This window comes from Pan troglodytes, chromosome 1 (assembly GCF_028858775.2).
Source record: "Pan troglodytes isolate AG18354 chromosome 1, NHGRI_mPanTro3-v2.0_pri, whole genome shotgun sequence".
NCBI lineage: Eukaryota > Metazoa > Chordata > Mammalia > Primates > Hominidae > Pan > Pan troglodytes.
Window position 1 is genome coordinate 80910704 of NC_072398.2, and position 23234 is coordinate 80933937.

A 23234-nucleotide genomic window follows, 5' to 3' on the forward strand; every position below is an offset into this window, starting at 1 on the left:
ATATGAATGTGAAGACAGACAGTACAAATAGCAGTTGAGTGAAACCTGCCTGTAACGATCTTTATTTTTTTTTCCTTTAAGGCTACAGAAAATCTGTACATAAACAAGGCAATTAATTCTCATAATAAAAATAACCCCTTACAAATAGCCAAGGTGTCCAGTCAGATTCCACAGTGAGTATATGTTGTATCACATTTTATTCCACTTGTGTACTTTTTTGTGAGTCTGCTGGGTTAGGATCAATTCTTTCTGGAAATATTAGCTTCTCACAAACTGCTTCCTTTATTGGTAAATACTGGGATATTTCATTAGGTTCCGTGAAGAGGGAAGGTGGAACATGCTAGGAAATACATAAATCATATTAGCATATTCAGTTACTGTACTGACATTTTTTACAAATGTTTTGGTTCAAGCATTCATAAAGCATGGAAATTTTAAAATCAGGTGCAATATATGCATATGTGCTCCTAAAAATAATAGGTATTTCTTGTTACTGAATCATTCAACTTTGTTACTGAATGATTTCATCAAAGATCCCAGGGTTATATAATCTATAATGTTCCCACAAATGTCCTAAGAATTTAATACATCTTAATCCAACCCTATGTATCTGCTGCTTTTGTAACTTGAAAACACCAGTCTTCGGTTAGAGCCCAGCATGTAGTCTACAATAGAATCTAAGTAGTAACTTTTCTGTTCTAAGTATATTCTATACCCAGACAGAAGCACGTACTAAGCGTGAAAAAATAAAATCAAGTTTATAGGAAGGTTATCAATTTTTAAGCAACCCATTATAGAATCCTAAGTTCTAAGGAAGGCTTCACAGGTCCCAGGGGAGTAAAAAATAAAGAAAAATGATGCCAAAACAAATAAATTATGGTACAGAATCACCACATTTTCGGAAGAGAAAAGGAGACTATGTAGAAAGAAATAAGGCGGCAGGGTGGTAAGTGGAAAGAACATCCATCACCAGCCAGCTATGTGACTCAGAATAAGTCACACCTCTGGGTTTCAATTTCTCTAGAACAAAATGTGAAAATTAGATTAGATGAGGCTTAAGTACCTAGCAGCTCTAAATGTTCTTGTATTTGAGGTGAGGTCAGAAAAGTTATGCTCCCATAGAATTTATCCTATAGAGCCCCATTAGGTGAATGAATGGGTTTAGGGATGTAAAAACTTGGGTGGTTGGGATCAGGGGTATACGCTACTTAAATTAAAATGAAACATTAAAATTAACTTCTAAAAACTGAAATTTAAGTACTTGCCATCAAACTAGAAATTTTGCTTTCTCGTGATGTATATTCTCGTAACATGTAGGTCTTGTCAGCCTGTATTTAAAAATAAACAGTTGCAATAAATTTAATTATACTGATTTACAAAATCCTTTCTATTAAATAGACTGCCCACATTTTAGGATAGTTTGTCAAAACAGCATGCAGTCTAAAGAGAACATCTTGTTCTGCACTGAGATAACTCCTATTTAACTCAAATTGGATTATTTCCAATTTCTATACATTATAATGATGATACACATATGTAAACAGATTTTATAATTACCATGTAAGAGAAACATAGCAAAGATTTTACTTTGAAAGAATATGTATATAAATGAATAATGTATATAATGAATTTGTATAAATGAAATATGCAAGAGATTTTAAAATTACTTCAAGTTTGAAACATCTTTCCCTTAAGCTATCTTATCATTTACCTATATAATTGTGCTACTTTTATGTTGCAAAACATGCTTTAAAATTTTTATTCTTTCCCATTCCATAAAGCTCTTACCAAATAGCTTACTTAAAATCACCTTTTTTGTACTTCAATTTTTCCCATTTAAGATTTTTGGTTAGGTTTTAGAACAGCAACTTATTATAATTTACTTCTTGAAACACTTTTCAATAAAAGAAAAGCCACAAAATTATACGCCTTTAAGGTTTCACTCTCTTGTATTAATAAAAACAGATTAATAGTCACTGTAGGAAAAAAATCAAATAATATAAAAGTATAAATCATCAGTGATCACAGCTTATAGGTAACACTATCTTTAATACTTAGAAATCTCTACAGAGAATCTTATGTAAGTAGATTCATACTTGCTTTTGAAAGTTCAACACTGAAATGAATATCTTTCAAAATTACTTAAATATCAATCTCTGCAACCAATTTTAATAATTATATATTTTATACCATATGGATATAAACAATTTAATTAATGGCCATTTAATGGGCATTAAGTTCCTACTTTCCTTCCTTTGTGCTATTATAAACAATACTACTGTGAATATTCATGTACGTACAACTCTGAGTAATTGCCCGATTAATATTAGTAGATTATTATATAAAAGAATCTTTTTAGGATAAATTCCTAAAATTCAATATTGTTTAATTAAAACAGTATTTTTAACATTTAGGCCAGGAGCGGTGTGGCTCACGCCTATAATCCCAGCACTTTGGGAGGCTGAGGCAATTGGATCACTTGAGGTCAGGAGTTCAAGACCGGCCTGGCCAACATGGTGAAACCCCATCACTCCATTAAAAACAACAACAAAAAAATTGCCAGGCGTGGTGGTGGGCGCCTGTAATCCCAGCTACTAGGGAGGCTGAGACATGAGAATCGCTTGAACTCAGGAAGCAGAGGTTGCAGTGAGCCAAGATTGCGCCACTGCATTCCAGCCTGGGCAACAGAGCAAGACTCCATCCATCTCAAATAAATAAATAAAAATAAAATTTAGATTTCTCTTTCTGGGGAACAAAAATATAGCTTATCTTTAGTACTTTGCCACCACTTTTAAAAGAAAAAAGGTCTATCACTATAACCATGTTATTTCAAGAAAAAACCCCTAAGTGAAGGGTTTAGAAAACATCAATCCAATCCTATCCTACTAGGTTCAAATTCCAATTCTGCCACCTACTAACTGTATAACTTAGGTATGTTTCTTTTTTTTTTTTTCTTTGAGACAGGGTCTTGCTCTGTCACTGCAGCCTCAACCTTCACCAGCTCAAGCAATCCTCCCACCTCAGCCTCCCAAGTAGCAGCTGGGACTACAAGTCCGTGCCACCATGCCTGGCTAATTTTTTGTATTTTTAGTAGAGACAGGGTTTCACCATGTTGGCCAGGCTGGTCTCGAACTCCTGATCTCAGGTGATCTACCCACCTCGGCCTCCCAAAGTGCCGGGATTACAGGCGTGAGCTACAGTGCCCAGCCTTGGCCTGATTAATATATTAATGTACTTCCTGTATATTAATGTACATCAGGACATTACATAAACAACATATACTGTAAACAAAGGTAAGAGTTAAAGGACAGTTTTCTTAAACATGGATTAAGTACATACAAAATTGTTTCAAAAGACCCCTCCCCAATTAGGGAGTGTCTTTTAGAAAACATTTTGAGTCACCAGAACCTTTGTAAAAGGAAATGTAATGTTTTGATGATAGCCTGCAGTCAACAGTGAATGTGAAACACTCAGACTTAACAGTTAGAAAGACTGCCATATAATACAGATTGTTTAATTTCAAATTCTCAGATTGACAATTAAACAACACAAACAAGCCCAGTATCAATTAGTATATTCATTAAACAACAATAAATACCTCATGGTAAAGTCTCGTGTCATTCATTCTGATAAGCACCCCATCAATTCTCAAGAAAAACCGCAACAGCAGGAAAAAGCTAGAAGGCATTACTCTCTGGAAAAAAAAAAAAGGTACATTAATATTTTAATAAAAATTAAACATTTTATTACTTTGCTGAAAGAAAAAATTTGAAAACAAAAAACAAAAAAACCCTGGAATAAGGCTGAATTCACAGTTTATAAAAATCTCTCAACTAGAAGCTCTTTGTCCTAGCTCCAACTAGCCTCAAAACCTTGTGCAAACTATTTAACATCATAGTTTCGGTTTCCTAAAATATTTTTTCTAGGTGAGGAGATATTGAGGTTTAAAAGACTTAAAAACATACCCAAGTAATGTAAAAATTATAATGTTTATTTCAAAAAATGGCAGGTACTGATAGTAAATGTCAACACCAATAAAACCAAAATGAAAGAACAACCTAGTTCTTTGTCACTACTCACCTATTCACTTTACATAAAACAAAGCAACAGACCTTACACAGAATGCTCTAATTCAGTGCAACCAGTAGGCACTATCACATATTGCTAAAGACCTGGTTTATCAGAACACTATAACACATTCTTAACATCTTTCATCTGTGGCACATCTACAAATTCCTCTGCTTTCCAAGTATAACTACTAAAGATAGGCAGAATCAGTGGAGAAAGTATGAAGGTGGGTCCTGGTGGTGGGGAGGGAGCGGTTGAATGGAATGTGAGGTATTTGGGTCTTTAAAATGAATATGTTTAGCTGGCATGGTGGCTCACACCTATAATCACAGCAGTTTGGAAGGTTGAGGTGGAAAGATCACTTGAGCCCAGGAGTTCAAGACCAGCCTGGGCAACAGAGTCAGACCCCATCTCTACAAAAAGTACAAAAAATTAGCAAAGCACGGTGGCACAAGCCTGTAGTCCTAGCTACGTGTAAGGCTAAGCTGGGAGGATGGCTTGGGCCTGGGAGGTCAAGGCTGCAGTGGGCCATGATTGTGCCACTGCACTCCAGCCTGGGCAACAGAGCAAGACCCTGTCCCAAAATTAATTAATTCATTAAAATGAATATGCTTGGCCATTTGCTGAATAAATACCTATTGTCTACTAACACCAAGTTCTTACTATAGTAAGTCTTGGATTTATATAAATGAAAAAATAGAATCCCAATGCTCAAAAAGGTTATCAGCCAGGGAAAGGTCAAACGGATGTGGTAGCTGCTATAATGGGTATGCACAAGGCTCAATAAGCATTTGAGAAAGAAGTACCTAAGTCTGCTGAAGAACATCAGATAAGACAAGGCTTGAGCTGACCACAGAAAGAACAGCTGGAGATGGGAAGGAGAATTTCAGAAAGGGGACCTGCATGTACAAAAAGTACTGAGACATGAAATAATAACATATATTCAGGGAACTGCCTATAATCTTACATATAAGCACAAGGCTACATTAATGACGAAAGAAGAAATAACAGGATAACCCAGTAATGACAGTGACTTAACTGCCTGGAGAGTCACCAGCCACAGGCCAAATTCTTTTCTGCCTTGGGACCATTACACACCCTCTTCCCTTACCTGGAGTATTCTCCCGGCTAATGTTCACTTTTCCTTCAGATTTCAGTACACATGTCACTTCCACAGAGGGGCCTTTCTTACCATTCCATACCACAATAGATTTCTCTTGGTATTCTCTCTCATAGCACTCCATTACGAATTAACGGATTTGTAACTATCTTCATTTATGTTTCCACTTGACTGTAGGCTCCATGGTGGTGGAAATATCTGCTTTGTTCATTACCACATCTCTATTGCTTAGAAAAGTACCTAGCACACAGCAGGTGCTCATTAACCATTTTCTGGATAAAACTGAGGCTAGAAGGTATTAATACCTTTGCTGGAGAAAAGGCTCTGAGCCAAAGTGTATTCTGATGGGGTTATCGGCAACAGACTTTAAAAAAAGACTTTTAGTAAAGGAAAGCTGTAGAAATAACCTGACTTATGACAACTTGATGTCATAACAAATTGAGAAGCACATCATTATTATTTGACATTAATACACAGTGATATGTGTAATTTATGGAAAAACTGACTTGCAACATTTCTTCAAATTTCAGAATTAGTTACTAACAGTCACATTGGACACAACACAGGCAGTAAACTGAAATATCATTTTAGCATGGCACAGTGGAGAGAGTAGGAATTAGGAGACCAGAACTCTAGTGCCAATACAATAGCATATTTTAGGGCAGTAGTTCTTTCCTAGGGGACGTTTGGGAATTTGTGAGGGTACTTTTTGTTGTCACATCAATAAGCAACCAATATCAACAGTTAGTGAATAAGGGACCAGAACGACAGATCTGGGATGCACAGGACAATCCTATACAACAAAGTCCAGTCCTGCATTCCACAAAACCTGCAGTATCTTACCAGGCATTCACAGAGGTGAAAAAGCCTACTTATAATGATCTGACTTTAGAAACTATTTCCGTTTTACATAGATAATAAAAAAAAAAAATCACTCAATTATCCAGGAAGTCAACTATTTTCCAAATCAAGGAAAGATTACACTTTTTCTTATTTAGAACTTCACTAAGAGTTGTTCATCATTTTGGAAAATTGTGTTAGAGTCACTGATTGATACCTTACATCTCTGTCAGCCTACATTTTTTGCTGTCACATTTATGGTGACTCAATATGCAAATATAAGTACCTGACTGCTTCATTATGTCTTTGGTGCAGTCATATTATGCATTTAAGTATTAAAATATATTTTATTCTAAACCAATTTCCTTTAATTTTATAGTTAAAATATGTTGATTGCTGCAAAGTAGGTGGATTAAATCATCTACAAATTTCACTACAGGGTAGTAATATCTATGAACTAATACTTCAGCTTAAAGTAGTTGGTTAAAAAAATGCTCTTCAGTTTAAGACTTACTATGTATTCTTGTACACACATATTTATACACATATCCTTTCAAGCAACTCCATCCACAAAACCACATGTGCTTTCCAAATACCAACCCACTTATAGACATGATATATATACCCCCTTGGATACAAATGCACACCCAGGTATGCAAACTCATAATGAACATTTAGCATAGTCAATTCAACAGGTGGTAGACAAGTGGAAAGATACAAGACTAGGTGAACTGAAGAGAGAATAAATCTAAACAAAAAAAGTGAATTTAGAGTTATAAGTGAGCAAAGAAGTAAAGCCTATGAAAACAACTATCTAATGCTAGAATAATGATACATATTAGATGATACAAAGAAAACTTTGCAATTAGTTTCATGACCTTAAGCTATCTTTTTAGGCCTTATCTATAAAATATGGAGGCTACAAAAAATGATTCTCTAAAAATTCACTACAATTTCAAAATCCTTTGATTCCACCGAAAAAACTAATTTTATTTTTAGATAAGAAAAATAAAATTTTTTATTTATCTAAAAATAAAATTATTTTGTCTCCCAAGCTGGGGTGCAGTGGCACCATCATAGCTCACTGTAGCCTTGACCTCCTGGGCTCAAGCAATCCTCCTGCCTCTGCCTCCCAAGTAGCTAAAATTTGACTTTAAAACAAATCTGTTGCTGCTTTTGTATTATTTTCATTCTTTAAATCACAGCATCCACCATCATTATGCCCCAAGAACAATGTTTGATGTTAGGGTCTCTGTCTTTGATAGATCTCATGACAAATGCTATAATTGAGAGGTTTTTTGTTTGTTTTTGTTTTGTTTGTTTGTTTGTTTGTTTGTTTTGAGACGGAGTCTCGCTCTGTTGCCCAGGCTGGAGTGCAGTGGCACGATCTCGGCTCACTGCAAGCTCTGCCTTCCGGGTTCACGCCATTCTCCTGCCTCAGCCTCCCGGGTAGCTGGGACTACAGGCGCCCGCCACTGCGCCCAGCTAATTTTTTGTATTTTTAGTAGAGACGGGGTTTCACCGTGGTGTCGATCTCCTGACCTCGTGATCCGCCCGCCTCGGCCTCCCAAAGTGCTGGGATTACAGGCATGAGCCACCGCGCCCGGCCTAATTGAGAGGTTTTTAAAAAGGAGTATAGAAAAGAGATATTTAACTCTGTGTAACGGAGTTGTGAAGGGCCTTGTAGAAAAGGTGATATTTTAGCTGGGTCTTTGGGTCTTAAAGAATGAGGCATTTAGTAAAAAGTTTCAGTTGAGTTATTTCTGGAAAGTATTAGAGACCCAATTATAATGCAGTGGTAAAGAAATATGAATAACCATACTTGTTATGTGTGTTTTCTACTTCTTTTTTTTTTTTTTTTTTTTTTGAGATGGAGTCTTGCTCTGTCGCCCAGGCTGGAGGGCTAGAGTGCAGTGGTGCGATCTCAGCTCACTGCAAGCTCCGCCTCCCGGGTTCACGCTTCTCCTGCCTCAGCCTCCCGAGTAGCTGGGACTACAGGTGCCCGCCACCATGCTGAAAATTGAAGTGGTAGTTGAATGATGCACTGAAATCATAACACATGGATCATTTTAAAAAATGACATCCACCTTGCCGTCTGCAGATCCTATCAACATCGTTTTTAATCCAAACTGTGAAAATTAAGCCACAGTCTTCATTCGAGTTAAATAATAAACAAACTACAAGGTGGCCAGGCAGGTCTATTAAAAATGCTTTGCTAAAATAAAGCCTTAAGAATACACAAATATTTTGTGAATTTTATAATGGATATTCAATAAGATACACTCTCGATTCAAGTGAAATTGTACATGACATCATGTTAAAGCTCAGTGTTATTCTTTTTTTTTTTTTTTTTTTTTTTTTTGCTCTGTCGCCCAGGCTGGAGTGCAGTAGCCCTGGCTCACTGCAAGCTCCGCCTCCTGGGTTCACGCTACTCTCCTGCCTCAGCCTCCCGAGTAGCTGGGACTACAGGCGCCCGCCACCATGCCCAGCTAACTTTTTGTATTTTTAGTAGAGACGGGGTTTCACTGTGTTAGCCAGGATGGTCTCGGTCTCCTGACCTGGCGATCCAGCCTGCCTCAGCCTCCCAAAGTGCTGGGATTACAGGCGTGAGCCACTGCGCCCGGCCAGGCTCAGTGTTATTCAAAGTGAGTCATATTTTTGTCTGATGTTAAGAATGCAAGAAAAATATTAATTTTAAATAAAAATAATACTCACAATCTTCACACTCAGGCTTGAAACTCCATGATCATGAAGTTCATCCTCAAAAAGGAGAACTTCTTCAAAAAACTTAATCTGTTCTCTGGCTTTCAATTTTTCTGTATCTATATGATCTGTTGTAGGTACAACCTGAAGGAAAAAATTTTAAAGAGGAGCACATTAAAAAAAAAGTTGAGGAGCTACAGAGACACAGGAAAGCAGTCTTTTCTTTTCTTTTTCAATCAGTCTTTTCTGCATAGCCAGAGCACACAGTTCTAAATTTGGGTGTCATTAGTAGATATAAAAGATCAGAATATGGCTTGATTCTGAAAAACTGAAGACATTACAGATGCCCAATATTATAGCTTCACAAAAAAAGGAGTAAAAATTTATCATTTTTCATGCAAGTCATATTAAAATCAACTTCTGTTGTGACTATGAGAAAATTAATCAACTAAACATCAGTCAGTGTGATGAACGACTGCTATCATAGAAGGTCATAGAACATTTGTGCTGTGAAAGCCACTTTTAGGACATTCATATGGAACTTAAAAAATATTTTTCCATTAGAATGTTAGATATTTGCTCAACCTAACTCCCCAAAACCTACAACAAAATAAAGTGCTTTAAATAATGAGGTAAACAAGAACTTGTAGAGAAATTCTGAGGGAAACTCTTAGCATTGCAAAGAGCTTTGAATGAAGTTGGCAATTTTTCAAGGTATTATTTTGTAGCTCTAAGACATGCACACACGTAATCCAACAAAAGCATCAACAGTCCCAAGGCAGATCATATCAGGAGCTCATTAAACTCAAGTGTCTCCTGAGCAGCACCCAAGTATGAATTGTGATACTATTTTCTACCACATCTAATTTCACTACAAAATGCTCAGCTGTTTTACTCCTTGACAGGTTTACCATAAACAAACACAACAATGCTTGTCAAACCATAGATATTTAGTAAATGTAGCTTTACTTAACCGTCATGATTAGGTGATTTGTTTTGACTCATGGACAAAATTAGCAGATGGAGAGTAATTTGAGATAACTAGATAAGAATCAGAAGAAAATTACAAAGGATGTTGTTTACAAGACTGCACAGATTTTGGGAGGAAATCTAAGGGAACGTTAAGTAATGTAGGGGGAAAAGATGCCATGAAAAGAAAGTGGCAGTTTGTATATGATTTCCAGGAGGTAAAAAAATGTCCGTAATTCTTCCATGGTCACTTAGAGATAACACTTAGCCCTAAGCAGTTTTACTTCCAACTGTGTACAGAGCAGGTATAAGGCCACTCTTGAGGTGAAAACTGGGAGGGGAAGGGAGTTGGAGTGTAGGGGCAGGGCATATAACCAGTCCCCTGCATCACACATTAAGTTTATGATCTAGTTAAACAAAAGTTGGTCTGCCAACGAGGACTGCCTAAGGTTACACAACTGAAATTAGTGTTAAATACACACACTTGTATAATTTCATCCTTTTTATTTGATTTTAGTTCAAAGGAACACATTTTTAACATCCTCCTTATAGATACTCCTGAATCCCCCAAAATTAATCATTATCTGAATTTTCTCATTAGTAAATTGCTTCATTAATGTTTCACATATGCCTTCAGTAAGTGATTGGTCAAAATGAATCTGTCAGTTTTTCCATTTACGTACTTGTTCTTATAAAATGAAAGACAAAGTCAAAAAACAAAGCATGAGTTAGGGATATCATATTTAACTTATTTATGCTATTGTCTCCATTTGCAAGGCTAAATATGTCTAAAACTTTATACTTTTCAGCTCTCTTCCTCAACTCCACATATCTCTCTCTGAACCCAGGGATCTAAAAAATACAACAGAAAAACAATAACCAGCTAAATATAAAACATATGGGCTGGGCGCGGTGGCTTATGCCTATAATCCCAGCACTTTGGGAGGCAAGGCGGCCAGATCACTTGAGGTCAGGAGTTTGAGACCAGCCTAGCCAATATGGTGAAACCCCATCTCTACTAAAAATACAAAAACTAGCTGATCGTGGTGGCAGGCACCTGTAATCCCAGCTACTCAGGAGGCTGAGGCAGGAGAATCGCTTGAACCCGCGGGGCAGAGGTTGCAGTGAGCTGAGATCACACCATTGCACTCCAGCCTGGGCGACAAGAACGAAACTCTATCTCAAAAAAATAAAAAACATATGGAACAGTATTGGCAGAATAAGTAATCTAGACAAACCTTCTTGCTGAAGACAATTTAAAAAGCTGGCTAAAAAAACCCAAAAACTTCCTAAAAGCATCAAATGGCCAAGGCAGTATGGAGTTACTGGGCTGAGATCTGGAAAAAGACTGGAGCCGAGAAAAGTAAGTCTGTACTTGGCTGGCTTTTGCCCTGAGGCATAGCACTGGCTGATCCAGAGAAGAAGCTGGGCTCTGCTAGCTTTTGGTGCCATCACTGCTCAGTGCTCACTAAGGACAAGGACCCTGGAGAATTTCCTGCTTCCTCCCAAATCAGAGATGACACCCTAAAGAGCTATAGTGATTTCAGAACTTTTTTTTTTTTTTCTTGAGACAGAGTCTCGCTCTGTTGCCCAGGCTGGAATGCAGTGGCACCATTTCAGTTCGCTGCACCCTCCAGCTCCTGGGTTCAACCAATTCTTGTGCCTCAGCCTCCCAAGTAGCGAGGATTACACACACATGCCAGCGAGGATTACACACACATGCCACAACGCTTGGCTAATTTTTTTGTGTTTTTAGTAGATACAGGGTTTTGCCATGTTGGCCAGGCTGGTCTCGAACTCCTGACCTCAGGTGTTCCGCCTGCCTCAGCCTCCTAAAGTATTGGGATTCAGGTATGAGCCACTGTGCCCAGCCTCAGAGCTTCTTATCTGCAGGCCCAGTACACCTCAAACTCTGGTCCTAGACCAAGGCAGGCAAACTAAGACATGCAGCTCACATCTGCCCTGTTACCTATTTTTATGGGCTGCAAGCTAATAATGGCTAAATAATTGGAGAAAAAAAATCAAAAGAAAAATATTTCATGACACATAAAAATTACATGAAATTCAAATTTCACTGTCCATAAAGTTTTATTAAAGCATGGCCATGCCCATTCATTTATATATTGTCTATGAGTGATTTAGACTATGATAGCACAGCTGAGTTGCTGCAACAGAGACTCTAAGGCCCACAAAGCCTAAAATATTTACGTCTGACTCTTTACAGAAGAAGTTTGCAGAGCTCTGTCCTTGACTATGAATATTCTCGAGCGCCTGTCAGAACTAAACAAAAATCCTCTCTGAAGGAAAACACCATCATCCTAGAACTGAAATGAAAATAAAGAGGCAAATTAGAAGCCTAGATGTCATAACCCAGAACCAACTGAAATAAAAGACACTAGGGATTCCAGAGGTGATTGAAATTATTAGGCCTTAGTCCATTTGGGCTGCTACTTAATATAATAATATACCATAGATAATATATCTACTTTTATTCTAGGTATTACAATATTAACTTAGGTTCCCTAATACTTGATATACTATATTATCATAGTAACAGCTGCCATTTATTGAGATCTTACTGCAAAACACACACTGTTTTGAGATAGGGTGTCGCTCTGTCACCCAGGCTGGAGTACAGTGGCACAATCACAGCTCACTGCAGCCTCGCCTTCCTGGGCTCAACTGATTCTCCCACCTCAGCCTCCTGAGTAGCTGGGACTATAGACACGTGCCACCAGACCCGCCAATTTTTCTATTTTTTGTAGAGATGGGGTTTCACCATGTTGCCCAGACTGGTCTTGAACTCCTGAGCTCAAGTGATCCATCTCAGCCTCCCAAAGTGCTGGGACTACAGGCATGAGCCACTACACCCAGCCTACATACATAATTTTATTTCCTACTTCACAACTAGTATTACCCTAGTTTAACAAAGTGACTGAAACAAGGCTAAGTAAGACTAAATTACTTTTCCAAGCTGGCAAATGATGGCGCTGGGATTTTGAACCCAGATCTGTGTTCTGCCAAAGCCTGAGCTCATTACCACCAGTGAGTGGGTAATCACATTGACATTTATCAGCAACACCTCAGAACAAATCACATTATAGGCTGAAGTATCAATAGGAGAGTACTGAACAAATGCTTTTTGCCTTCTACTACTCTCACACTCCTTGTTTGTACAGCTATGGTTCTCACTTGGTCACAGCTAATGCTGCTTCATAACCTCCAGGAGGCTTTTCCTAAGTCAGTCCACAAAGTAAGTCATCATCATTATTGTATGGATTTAAAACAAGTTCCCATTTCCTCACTCCTGGCAATGAAATATCAAATGGTCTCTACAAAGTTTTTCAATCAGAAGAGAGGAGGGAGGAGAACACTAATCTATGAAGTAGTATAAGGGACTGAAATAACCTTGCTCTCCCATTAGACTGTAAAGGAGGAATTTTTGTCTGCTCTGCTGTATCCAAGGCTCCTAGCATTAGTGCCTGGCATAGAGCAAGAGCTCAAGAAATATCTGTTGAATGAATGAATGAGTTTTTTCCTGGAAGCACAGAAAAATAGTTAAAGCTTGGACTGTAATAATAGCAGAAACTGAAGATAACAATCATTAAGTTCCTGCTATGAACTTTTATCTTCATGAGACTCTAAAAATTTCTGCAGAGAAAAGGGGCCCAGACACAACACTATCTTCTTAACATTTCTGCCTAAGCACCAACGTATGATATCAGGTTTCCTTGTTTTGAGATGGAGTCTCACTCTGAAGCCCAGGTTGGAGCACTGTGGCGTGATCTTGGCTCACTGCAACTCTGCCTCCTGGGTTCAAGCAATTCTCCTGCCTCAGCCTCCCCAGTCTCCAACTCCTAACCTCAGGTGATCTGCCTGCCTCGGCCTCCCAAAGTGCTGGGATTACAGGTGTGAACCACTGTGCCCGGGTGACACAGGGTTTCCAATAGCTACTTTTAATATAAATATTTCAGGTTACGCTGAAATAAATTCATTCTATATAATAGTCTGTGATATTTAGAGACATTCAACCTAAACCAAATTTGCTTTATTTTATTTTATTTATTGTTTTTCTGAAACAGAGCCTTTCTCTGTTGCCCAGGCTAGAGTGCAGTGGCGTGATCTCGGATCACTGCAACCTCCACCTCCTGGGTTCAAGTGATTCTCCTGCCTCAACCTCCCAAGTAGCTGGGATTACAGACACACGCCACCAGGCCTGGCTAATTTTTACATTTTTAGTAGAGGTGCGGTCTCACTATGTTGGCCAAGCTGGTCTCGAACTCCTGACCTCAAGTAATCTGCCCTCCTTGGCCTCGCAAAGTGCTGGGATTACAGGCGTGAGCCATTGAGCCCAGCCCAGATTTGCTTCATTTCAGTCATACTATAAGATTTCAAAATGCAGCTAACTTCACAATATAAGACCTACCAATTCCATCTTCCTAGCGTTATTTACCATGAATCTCTCTCTTTTTTTTTTTTTTTTGAAACGGGAACCTCACTCTCTGTTGCCCAGGCTGGAATGCAGTAGTGTGATCTCGGCTCACTGCAACCTCTGCCTCCCAGGTTCAAGCAATTCTCCTGCCTCAGCCTCCCGAGTAGCTGGGACTACAGGCACGCTCCACCATGCCTGGCTAATTTTTGTATTTTTAGTAGAGATGGGGTTTCACCATGTTGACCAGGCTGGTGTTGAACTCCTGACTTCATGATCCACCCACTTTGGCCTCCCAAAGTGCTGGGATTACAGGCGTGAGCCACTGCCCCTGGACGAATCTCTTCTTTTTTTTTTTTTTTTTGAGACAGAGTCTCACTCTGTCGCCCACGCTGGAGTGCAGTGGCGCGATCTTGGCCCACTGCAACCTCCACCTCCCGGGTTCAAGCAATTCTCCTCCCTCAGCCTCCTGAGTAGCTGGTATTACAGGTGTGCGCCACCACACCCAGCTAATTTTTTTTTTTTTAATAGACAAGGGGTTTCACCATGTTGGTCAGGCTAGTCTCGAGCTCCTGACCTCGTGATCTGCCTGCCTCGGCCTCTCAAAGTGCTGGGATTACAGGCGTGAGCCACTGCGCCTGGCCCCAATCTCTTCTCAAGCAGGGCTTACACACACAGGACTTAATACTAATATAGAGCTTTAGAATTTATTGAGAGCTTCCCATAAGTTATTTCACATCAAAACTCTGCTTTGAGGTAGATATTTCTGTTTACCCAATTTATTGATAAAACTGAGACTCAAATTAAGTAACTTCCTAAAGTCATTTCAGGTTCATACTCAGGGCAGACAGGGCATAAACCTACTTTGTCTAACCAGAAGTTCTTTTTGCTCATATATTTGTTCATCTATAAACTTGTAAGCTACAAGCTAGCAGGTTCTGTCTAAATCATGTAATACATTACCAAGGCCCGAAACACATTTTAATGTTTCTTGATAGTGATAATGATAACAACAAGGCCGTCTGCCGTTGCCACCAACTACACTTTTAAAAATAAATTTTTCCACTAATGCCGTCTTTTATTTTCTACTGATAAGTCAACAAGCAAAACCCCCTCACATTAGGTTCTGAGGAATGCCACAACAGAAAACAAGGACGATAAAAATAGTTGCAAAAAATAACCCGTTACTAGAAAGTTCTAATGCTCAGACTGTCCAAGACAATCAATGACTCATGAAAGAAAAAAGTAAGATTTACCTTTAACTTAAGAGATTCTCCAAGTAAGGTTCCCTTATAATCTGTTGTATAGGTCCAATCATATGGTTTAATAACCTCTTTGGAGTGTTCACCCTCCGTCCTCAAATACCAAAATGAGAAGGATCAGATTCAGTGACGCAGAATAGAGATTATCTGTATTTATATATCACATCAAATTATATTCTATAATAACATATCCTATTAAATATATACACTTGTTATAATTCACCAGTACAAGGTTTTTCTTACAGTTTTTCTGCATTTATTATTTAACTTGTCATGTACTGATGTAGTCTTTTCAATTAGTCTGTATACAGCCTGAGGACATGGTTTAAAGGTTTATACTTATTTGTATCATCTAAGGTACTTAGTACATATTAGGCACAAAGTAAATAATTGCTGATTTGACTATCAAAGAAAAACATGTTGTCTTAATTTCAATGCTTCTCAAATAGGGTATTTATTAAGCATATCATAAGTAAACATTTTTTCTTAAAAACAGGAACATTAAGTATAGCCTACTGCCTCTTCAGTAAGGAACGCTGAAAAATCGAAAACGTACATAGCTCAGCTCAGTTGTAATTCACTTTAACAAGTATTCAAGCAGTGGGGTAATTAACTTCCATTTTTATGTCTGAGAAAAACGAATTCTAGAATGATACAACTCTCAAGTTTAATAATACCAGCCCTTCATTCTAACAACACACACGTATCATTACTGAATATTTTTTCAAGTCTTTTCTCTTTTGTTTAACCTAATTACCTTTTTTGTTTAACCTAATTGACCGGATTCTCACCTGCTTTCTTGCCACTCTTCAGCACAGGCCACTTTAAGCATTCCTTGGTAGTTGTTTACACATCTTAATGCATCTGTAGCATTGAACTCAATTCCAAAGCCAGACCCATGCTGGATTCTTAAAACGTTGTCTCCAAACATCATTTCAGGGAGAGATGGCATATGTAATTCATCGGCTAATCTATACGTAACCAAAAGTCGGGTGAGATAATTTTATATCGCTGTTGGCATTTTTGTTTCTTTTCCATCCCAACAGAATTCTTCCTACTTGCTGAATGAGTTACACAGCATATGATTTAATCAATATGATATATTTGCAAGGTCTATAAAATGCTTTCATCATCCATTCTTTCATCATCATATGGCACTGTACTAGGTAGTGGGCTAAATAAGATAAATATACAAATACGTAATATAATAGCTTATTATACTACTATAATATATAGCACACAGATATTACTATAATATATATCATGAGGGTATGAAGAAAAGATAGCAAAACAATTAAAGATACTGTCCCTTGTAGGAAAATAATTTTTCCATTAAAATTCTCAATTGTTAAAAGTTTCAAAATGTGGTGATGAAAAAAGCAAAAGCACCTGACACTGATGAGGGAACTCAGCACTTGCCTACACAGACTTTCAGAAGGACTGTGTCAATTTACATTTCACCCTGGGGCAACAATCAAGCAAAGAAAAAAAAAAAATCACAGGAATTTAACATAATTTACACACTTATGACCCAAAGTATCAGTTTTAGGATACCTGTACTAAAGAATAATTCCAAGTACAGAAAAATATTATACACATTAATATTTATAATGGCTTTACTTATAATCATGAAAAAGAAATACTCTGAATGTTTCATTATAAAGCAACAAATGATTATGCAAACCAAAGTATATCCATATGATGAAATATTATGGAACCATTACAAATGTTTAAAGAGAGACTATAATAATATGAAAAAATGCTTATGATAAAATAGTAAGAAAAAAACTGGACACACATTGTATATTTATTACATCTAAACGTGTATTTCTGTGTGCACATATCAGTGATCTAACTTTGAGGTGCAGGTCTTCAGGACTGCACAATGTTAACAATGGTCTTCAGGACTAACAATGTTAACTTTCATCATAATTTTAAGTAAAATTTATTCTTTGTTATTAGGAGATAGAAAATATTAAATACTTAAAAGATTAGATACAATAAACTGTAATTGGAATATATATTCCATAAGATTCCATAAAATAAGTTTTAACTTGAATAATGCATACCAAATGTGAAATAATATGTGAGTCTGTGGATTCTAACCAATATATCTGGAAAAATGTGGCAGTCCTATAAAATATTCCACTCATATATGTAAAAGAATCACTGTTACTAATTTACAGTCCTTCAGTGTTCTAAATATAGAGTTTCTTAAACATAGGCCAAAATGCCCTCTTTTTTTTTTTGAGACGGAGTCTCGCTCTGTTGCCCAGGTTGGAGTGCAATGGCACGATCTTGGCTCACTGCAACTTCTTTCCTCCCAGATTCAAGCAATCCTCCTGTTTCAGCCCTCCTAGGAGCTGGGATTACAGGCACGTGCCACCATGCCCGGCTAATTTTTGTATTTTTAGTAGAGACAGGGTTTCACCATGTTGGCCAGGCTGGTCTCGAACTCCTGACCTCAGGTGATCCACCTGCCTCGGTCTCCCAAAATGCTGGGATTACAGGCGTGAGTCACCGCGCCCGGCCTGAAAATGCCCTATTTCTAACATCATCAAGCTTCCCACTTAAAAACAGGTATAACTAGTTACAAGGAGAGAAGACAGGAAGCTCCTGTGGTTTTAAGGTGCCTTAAATATTCATTAGAAGAGCTTCTTTAATCCAATATTTTACCCAACCAATTTATTTAGCACCTTAGTGGTTTTTACAATCTATGATAATGCATCACAGAAAAATTTGGGATTGGTGAGGGTAAGTCTTCCTTTTGTCATATAAAAAAAAGGCTTTTTTTTTTTTTTTTTTTTTTTTTGGCGGAGGGTTGGGGACGGAGTCTTACTCTGTCATCCAGGCTGGAGCACAGTGGCACGATCTCAGCGTACTGCAACCTCTACCTCCCAAGTTCAAGTGATTCTCGTGTCTCAGCCTTTGGAGTAGCTGGGATTACAGGCTTGCACCACCACCCCCAGATAATTTTTTTTGTATTTCTAGTAGAGGCGGGGTTACACCATGTTGTCCAGGCAGGTCTTGAACTCCTGACCTCAGGTGATCCGCCTGCCTCAGCCTCCCAAAGTGCTGGGATTACAGGAGTGAGTCACCGCACCCGGCCTCAGGCAAATTTGTTTTTAAAATAATACATAAGGAGATCGTAGATATGGAATTTTATTCCCTTAAAACTCTCCATGTATACAGCCATCGCTTGGAGAATCTGTAAGTAAATTACATGGGGGCCCCAGTTTGAAGCTGACTGCTTTATATATAATATAATTATATATTGTATTATGTTGGTGCAAAAGTAATTGCGGTTTTGCAATTAAAAACCGCAATTACTTTTGCACCAATCGGCAATTTGTCACAGAAAGTTATATGGAGAGGAGGCCGGGTGCGGTGGCTTATGCCTGTAATCCCAGCACTTTGGGAGGCCGAGGGCAGGTGGATCATCTGAGGTCAGGAGCTCAAGACCAGCCTGACCAACATGGTGAAACCCCATCTCTACTAAAAATACAAAATTAGCTGGGCGTGGTGATGCATGCCTGTAATCCCAGCTACTTGGGAGGCTGGGCAGGAGAATCGCTTGAACCCAGGAGGTGGAGGTTACAGTGAGCCGAGATGGCGCCATTGCACTCCAGCCTGGGCAACAAGTGAAACTCCATCTCAAAATAGAAAGAATAAGAAAAAAAAAAAAAGAAAATTAAAAATAAATAAATAAATAAAAATACAAAAACTAGCCAGGCGTGGTGGCACGCGCCTGTAGTCTCAGCTACCAGGGAGTCTAAGGCAGGAGAATCACTTGAACCTGGAAGGCGGAGGCTGCAGTGAGCTGAGACTGTGCCACTGCACTCCAGCCTGGGCGACAGAGTGAGTCTCTGTCTCAAAAAAACAAAATAAAAAATAAATAAAAATTATACAAGGCTGGGCGCAGTGGCTCACGCCTGTAATCCCGGCACTTTGGGGGGCCAAGGCGGACAGATCACCTGCGGTCGGGAGTTCGAGACCAGCCTGAGCAACATGCAGAAACTCCGTCTCTACTAAAAATACCAAAAAAAAAAAAAAAAAAAGTTATAAAAAAAAAAAAGAAAAGAAAGATATAGAGAGGAAAAACTCAAAAAAGTAATTCAATTTGTGGTGGGATGAAGGGAAATTTTTTTCCTTTCTTTTCTGTATTTTCCTAATTTTTTTCAGTGAGTCTACTAGAATATTACCACTTATTTTCTTGAATTAGGAAGCAAACATCGTTTCATTACTTTCCTCTCTTCCCTGGTCACTCCCTCTGCTCAAATCTTAAAATGCAAGTACTCACTTAGGGTTCTATTTTATGACCTTTTCCTCTGGATGACTTCTAGATACCTTAATTCATTCCCAAAGCTCCAGGTACCAAATATAAGCAGATAATTCCCAAACTTAAACCCACAGACGTTATCTTTTTTGAGCTCCAAGATAAATATATCTAAATGCCTACTACACATCTTCACTTTATGACCTATACCCACCTCACATTTCAATAAACTAAACTCATCCTCTAACCAACACCCTGCCCCCATCTGCTCCTCCTCCTCCTGTGCTTCTCATCTTGTTCAAAGGCATACGATACATGCAAAAATCCAAGCCAGAGATCTTGTCATCAGCATAGACTCTTCCTTTTTTATTTCTCCTCCCATCAGCTGGCCATCCCAGGGACTTAATCTTCTAAAACCTATCTTTTCTCTTACTAACTGGTCTCCTTTCCATCCCTGCGGACCTGCAATCCAGCCTCAACATGGCCTCCAGAGAAATCTTTCAGAGCGTACATCTGATAATGCAGCTCCTTTGGATAAAATTACACCCAGTGGTTGTCAGATAAAATTGAAAACTCCTTAGCCAGGCATAAAAATTCCCTCAGTATCTTGATTCCCCTGGGGCCTACCTCTCATCTCTCACAACACCCCCTATGGTACCTCACGCTCCAATCACACGGACACAGCTCTTTAAACACATCATAGCTTTCACTCTCCCTGAGCCCCCAGCTTTACATGCGTCCCCTGATTCCCCTAAATTTTGTCAAGATTCAGCCCAGGCATCAAAAACGCATCACAACTCACTCTGCCTGACCTGGTGGCATGTACCTATCCACGGCCCCCCGCAACGGTTTTATAAAGATTCAGTTCAGGCATCCCAATTTCCCAGATGGTTCGAGCCCCTGAAAGACCTCACATCACTCCGTGTATACATCTTCATTACATTTATTCACGCTGTAATATAATTGTCTGTCTCTCTCACGAGACTGTGAATTGAGGCGCACGTTGTCTTTTACATTTCCTATCTCAAGCGCCGGGCACAGCACCTGACGTGACAAAAACCAAACTTATAAATCATCCCCGTCATTAACCCCTAAAAAAACAGGCAACAGCCACCCAGAAAGAAAGGTGGTGCAGGCTGAGGCAGGAGGAGACGTTTGGTGAGGGGAAAGTCCACCAGAACAGTCACACTCTACTCAAACCCAGGCGGATTGACAGTTCACGAAAGCAGCGCCTGGCGATCCCCAACCAAAGGGTCCGGAAATGTGACTGGATTATTTATCGAAGTTGTCAATCAAAGGTCCGGTCCGGAGGGACCGAACCTCCGCCTCAGGGAAAAGGGGAGGGGCTGCACAGAGTTCGCCCTGCCTCCCGCCCTGGGCCAGCAACCGGCCAGCGCCCAGACCCCGTGCCCCGAAGCCTCACTTCTCCACATCCGCCGACTTCATGATGTGGGTCTTGGACGCCGTCAGCTTCCAGGGCCCGAAGCAGAAATCCCGGTGGCTGCTCTGGAAGCCGTGGATCATCATGGCTGAGGCAGGACCCGCAGAGGCCACAAGGAATAAGCTGAAGCAGCGGCGGCGGCGAACACCGGTTCCTCCGCCTCCCTCCGACCCAGCCTCCTAGGCTTCCGAGCCGTTACCATGCCCGGCCCCGCCCCCTGCCGGCCGACCCGGACGCGGGCTCTGCTTCCCGTCTTCTTCTCCGCCTCTTTGCTTTTTGCTTCCGGGACTAGTTGCTCTTGTTGCGTGACCCACGTCTTACGTTCCGACGTTCCGGAAAAAAGGAAAAAGGAGAAAGCCTGAGGGGCGGCACTTGGGTTGCAGAAGGTGTGGTTAGGAACGCACCGCCCTCCTGAACTCGTTGGGTGACGTCATCTCGAAGGATTTTTAGGGACTGCCGGGGAAGGGGATGACAGTTCCAACTTGATCCTTACAGACCTCAAAGCAGTGTAATTACCTCATGTGTTAGTGAATCGTGTTACAGAGGAAATTTTTCTGTTTTGAGGTCAAAAAAAGAAGTAATCCCACAGAGTTTAGGAAATCCAGCACCAACAAGATTTAGAAGTGGCCATCTAGCCACTCTTGACTATGACCAACTCCTATCAAAAATTGCATCCTCGTAGATATGCGAAGACTTTCCATGGTCTAGTTGCTATGTAGGCACCCAGTATAGTGAAAACAACACAGCCGACTTAGTGCTAAATCTCCTTTTGCAACACTATTGTGTGAATCCTTGGGCAAAGCGCTTCTCTAACGATTTTAGGCTTCAGTTGCCTCAAAATGAGATGATTTTGTTAATGGAAAAAAAAACAAACTCTGTAAAAGGTTTTAAAGAGATTTATTCTGAACCAATATGAGTGACCATGGCCCAGGGAATAGTCCCAAGAGGTCCTAACAAAGAGCATCTGAAGCGGTGGCATTACTCTTTGTTTTATACATTTTAGGGAGTTGGGAATTGCAGGTAAAATAAGTCGACATATGGAAGATATACATTGGTTCAGGCTAAGGAAGTGGGATGTCTTGAAGGAGAGGCTTACAGATCATAGGTGGATTCAAAGATTTTCTGATCGGCAATCTGTTGAAAGATTTAAGCTTTAGTCAGGCGAGGTGGCTCCTGCCTATAATCCCAGCATCTTGGGAGGCCTAGGTGAGAGGATTGCTTGAGTCCCGGAATTTGAGACCAGCGTGGGCACCAGAGTAAGGCCTCATCTCTACAAACCATGTTAATTAGCTGTGTATGATGGTATCTGCCTGTAGTCCCAGGCTACTTGAGAGGCTGTGGTGGGAGGATCTCTTGAGCCTCAGAGGCTGCATTGAGCCATGATCATGCCACAGCACTCATGCCTGGGTGAGCGAGACCCTGTCTCAAAAACAAATAAAAACACAGGCCAGGTGCAGTGGCTCAAGACTGTAATCCCAGCACTTTGGGAGGCCAAGGCGGGTGGATCACCTGAGGTCGGGAGTTCAAGACCAGCCTGGCCAACATTGTGAAAACCTGTCTCTACTAAAAATACAAAACTTAGCCGAGCACGGTGGTGGATGCCTGTAACCCCAGCTACTAGGGAGGCTGAGGTGGGAGAATCACTTGAACCTGAGAGGCGGAGGTTGCAGTGAGCCGAGATCGTGCCACTGCACTCCAGCCTGGGCGACAGAGTAAGACCTTGTCTCAAAAACAAACAAACAAAAAACAGTGTTAAGCTTTGTCTAAAGACTTGAAGTCAATAGAAAGGAATGCTTAAGAAAAGGGAGTCTGCTATCTGTCATGTGATTCTACACCAGTCAGGTTGGAAAGTAAGGCACATTATACCATTGCACATAAAAAACCATTTAACGAGATTTTATGGTTTGTAGGGCATGACTTAATCCTTGCCTTGCATGGCCATAGTTTTTTTTTTGTTTTTTATTTTTTTATTTTTTTGAGACAGAGTCTTGCTCTGTCGCCTAGGCTGGAGTGCAGAGGCCCCATCTCGGTTCACTGCAACTTTCACCTCCTAGGTTCAAGCGATTCTCCTGCCTCAGCCTCCCAAGTAGCTGGGATTTCAGGCATGCAACACCATGCCCGGCTAA

General features: G+C 39.8%; 1 protein-coding gene across 2 annotated transcripts; it reads right to left on the minus strand.

Moving 5' to 3' along the window:
* Positions 1-34: 34 nt before the first annotated feature.
* On the minus strand, positions 35-21540 carry TIPRL (TOR signaling pathway regulator). 2 transcript variants are annotated; one of them, XM_513978.7, is made up of 7 exons: positions 21091-21540; positions 16183-16362; positions 15386-15485; positions 8744-8875; positions 3599-3694; positions 1266-1328; positions 35-340 (listed from the first exon to the last, which is right to left on the minus strand). In XM_513978.7, exons 1-7 carry the CDS (start codon positions 21192-21194, stop codon positions 197-199), a joined length of 819 nt encoding a protein of 272 aa, XP_513978.3. In that variant the 5' UTR covers positions 21195-21540; the 3' UTR covers positions 35-196. The 2 variants fall into 2 exon arrangements, with proteins under 2 accessions (XP_513978.3, XP_009435584.1); XM_009437309.5 differs by lacking the exon at positions 8744-8875 and having other exon boundaries at positions 21091-21398.
* Positions 21541-23234: the final 1694 nt, after the last annotated feature.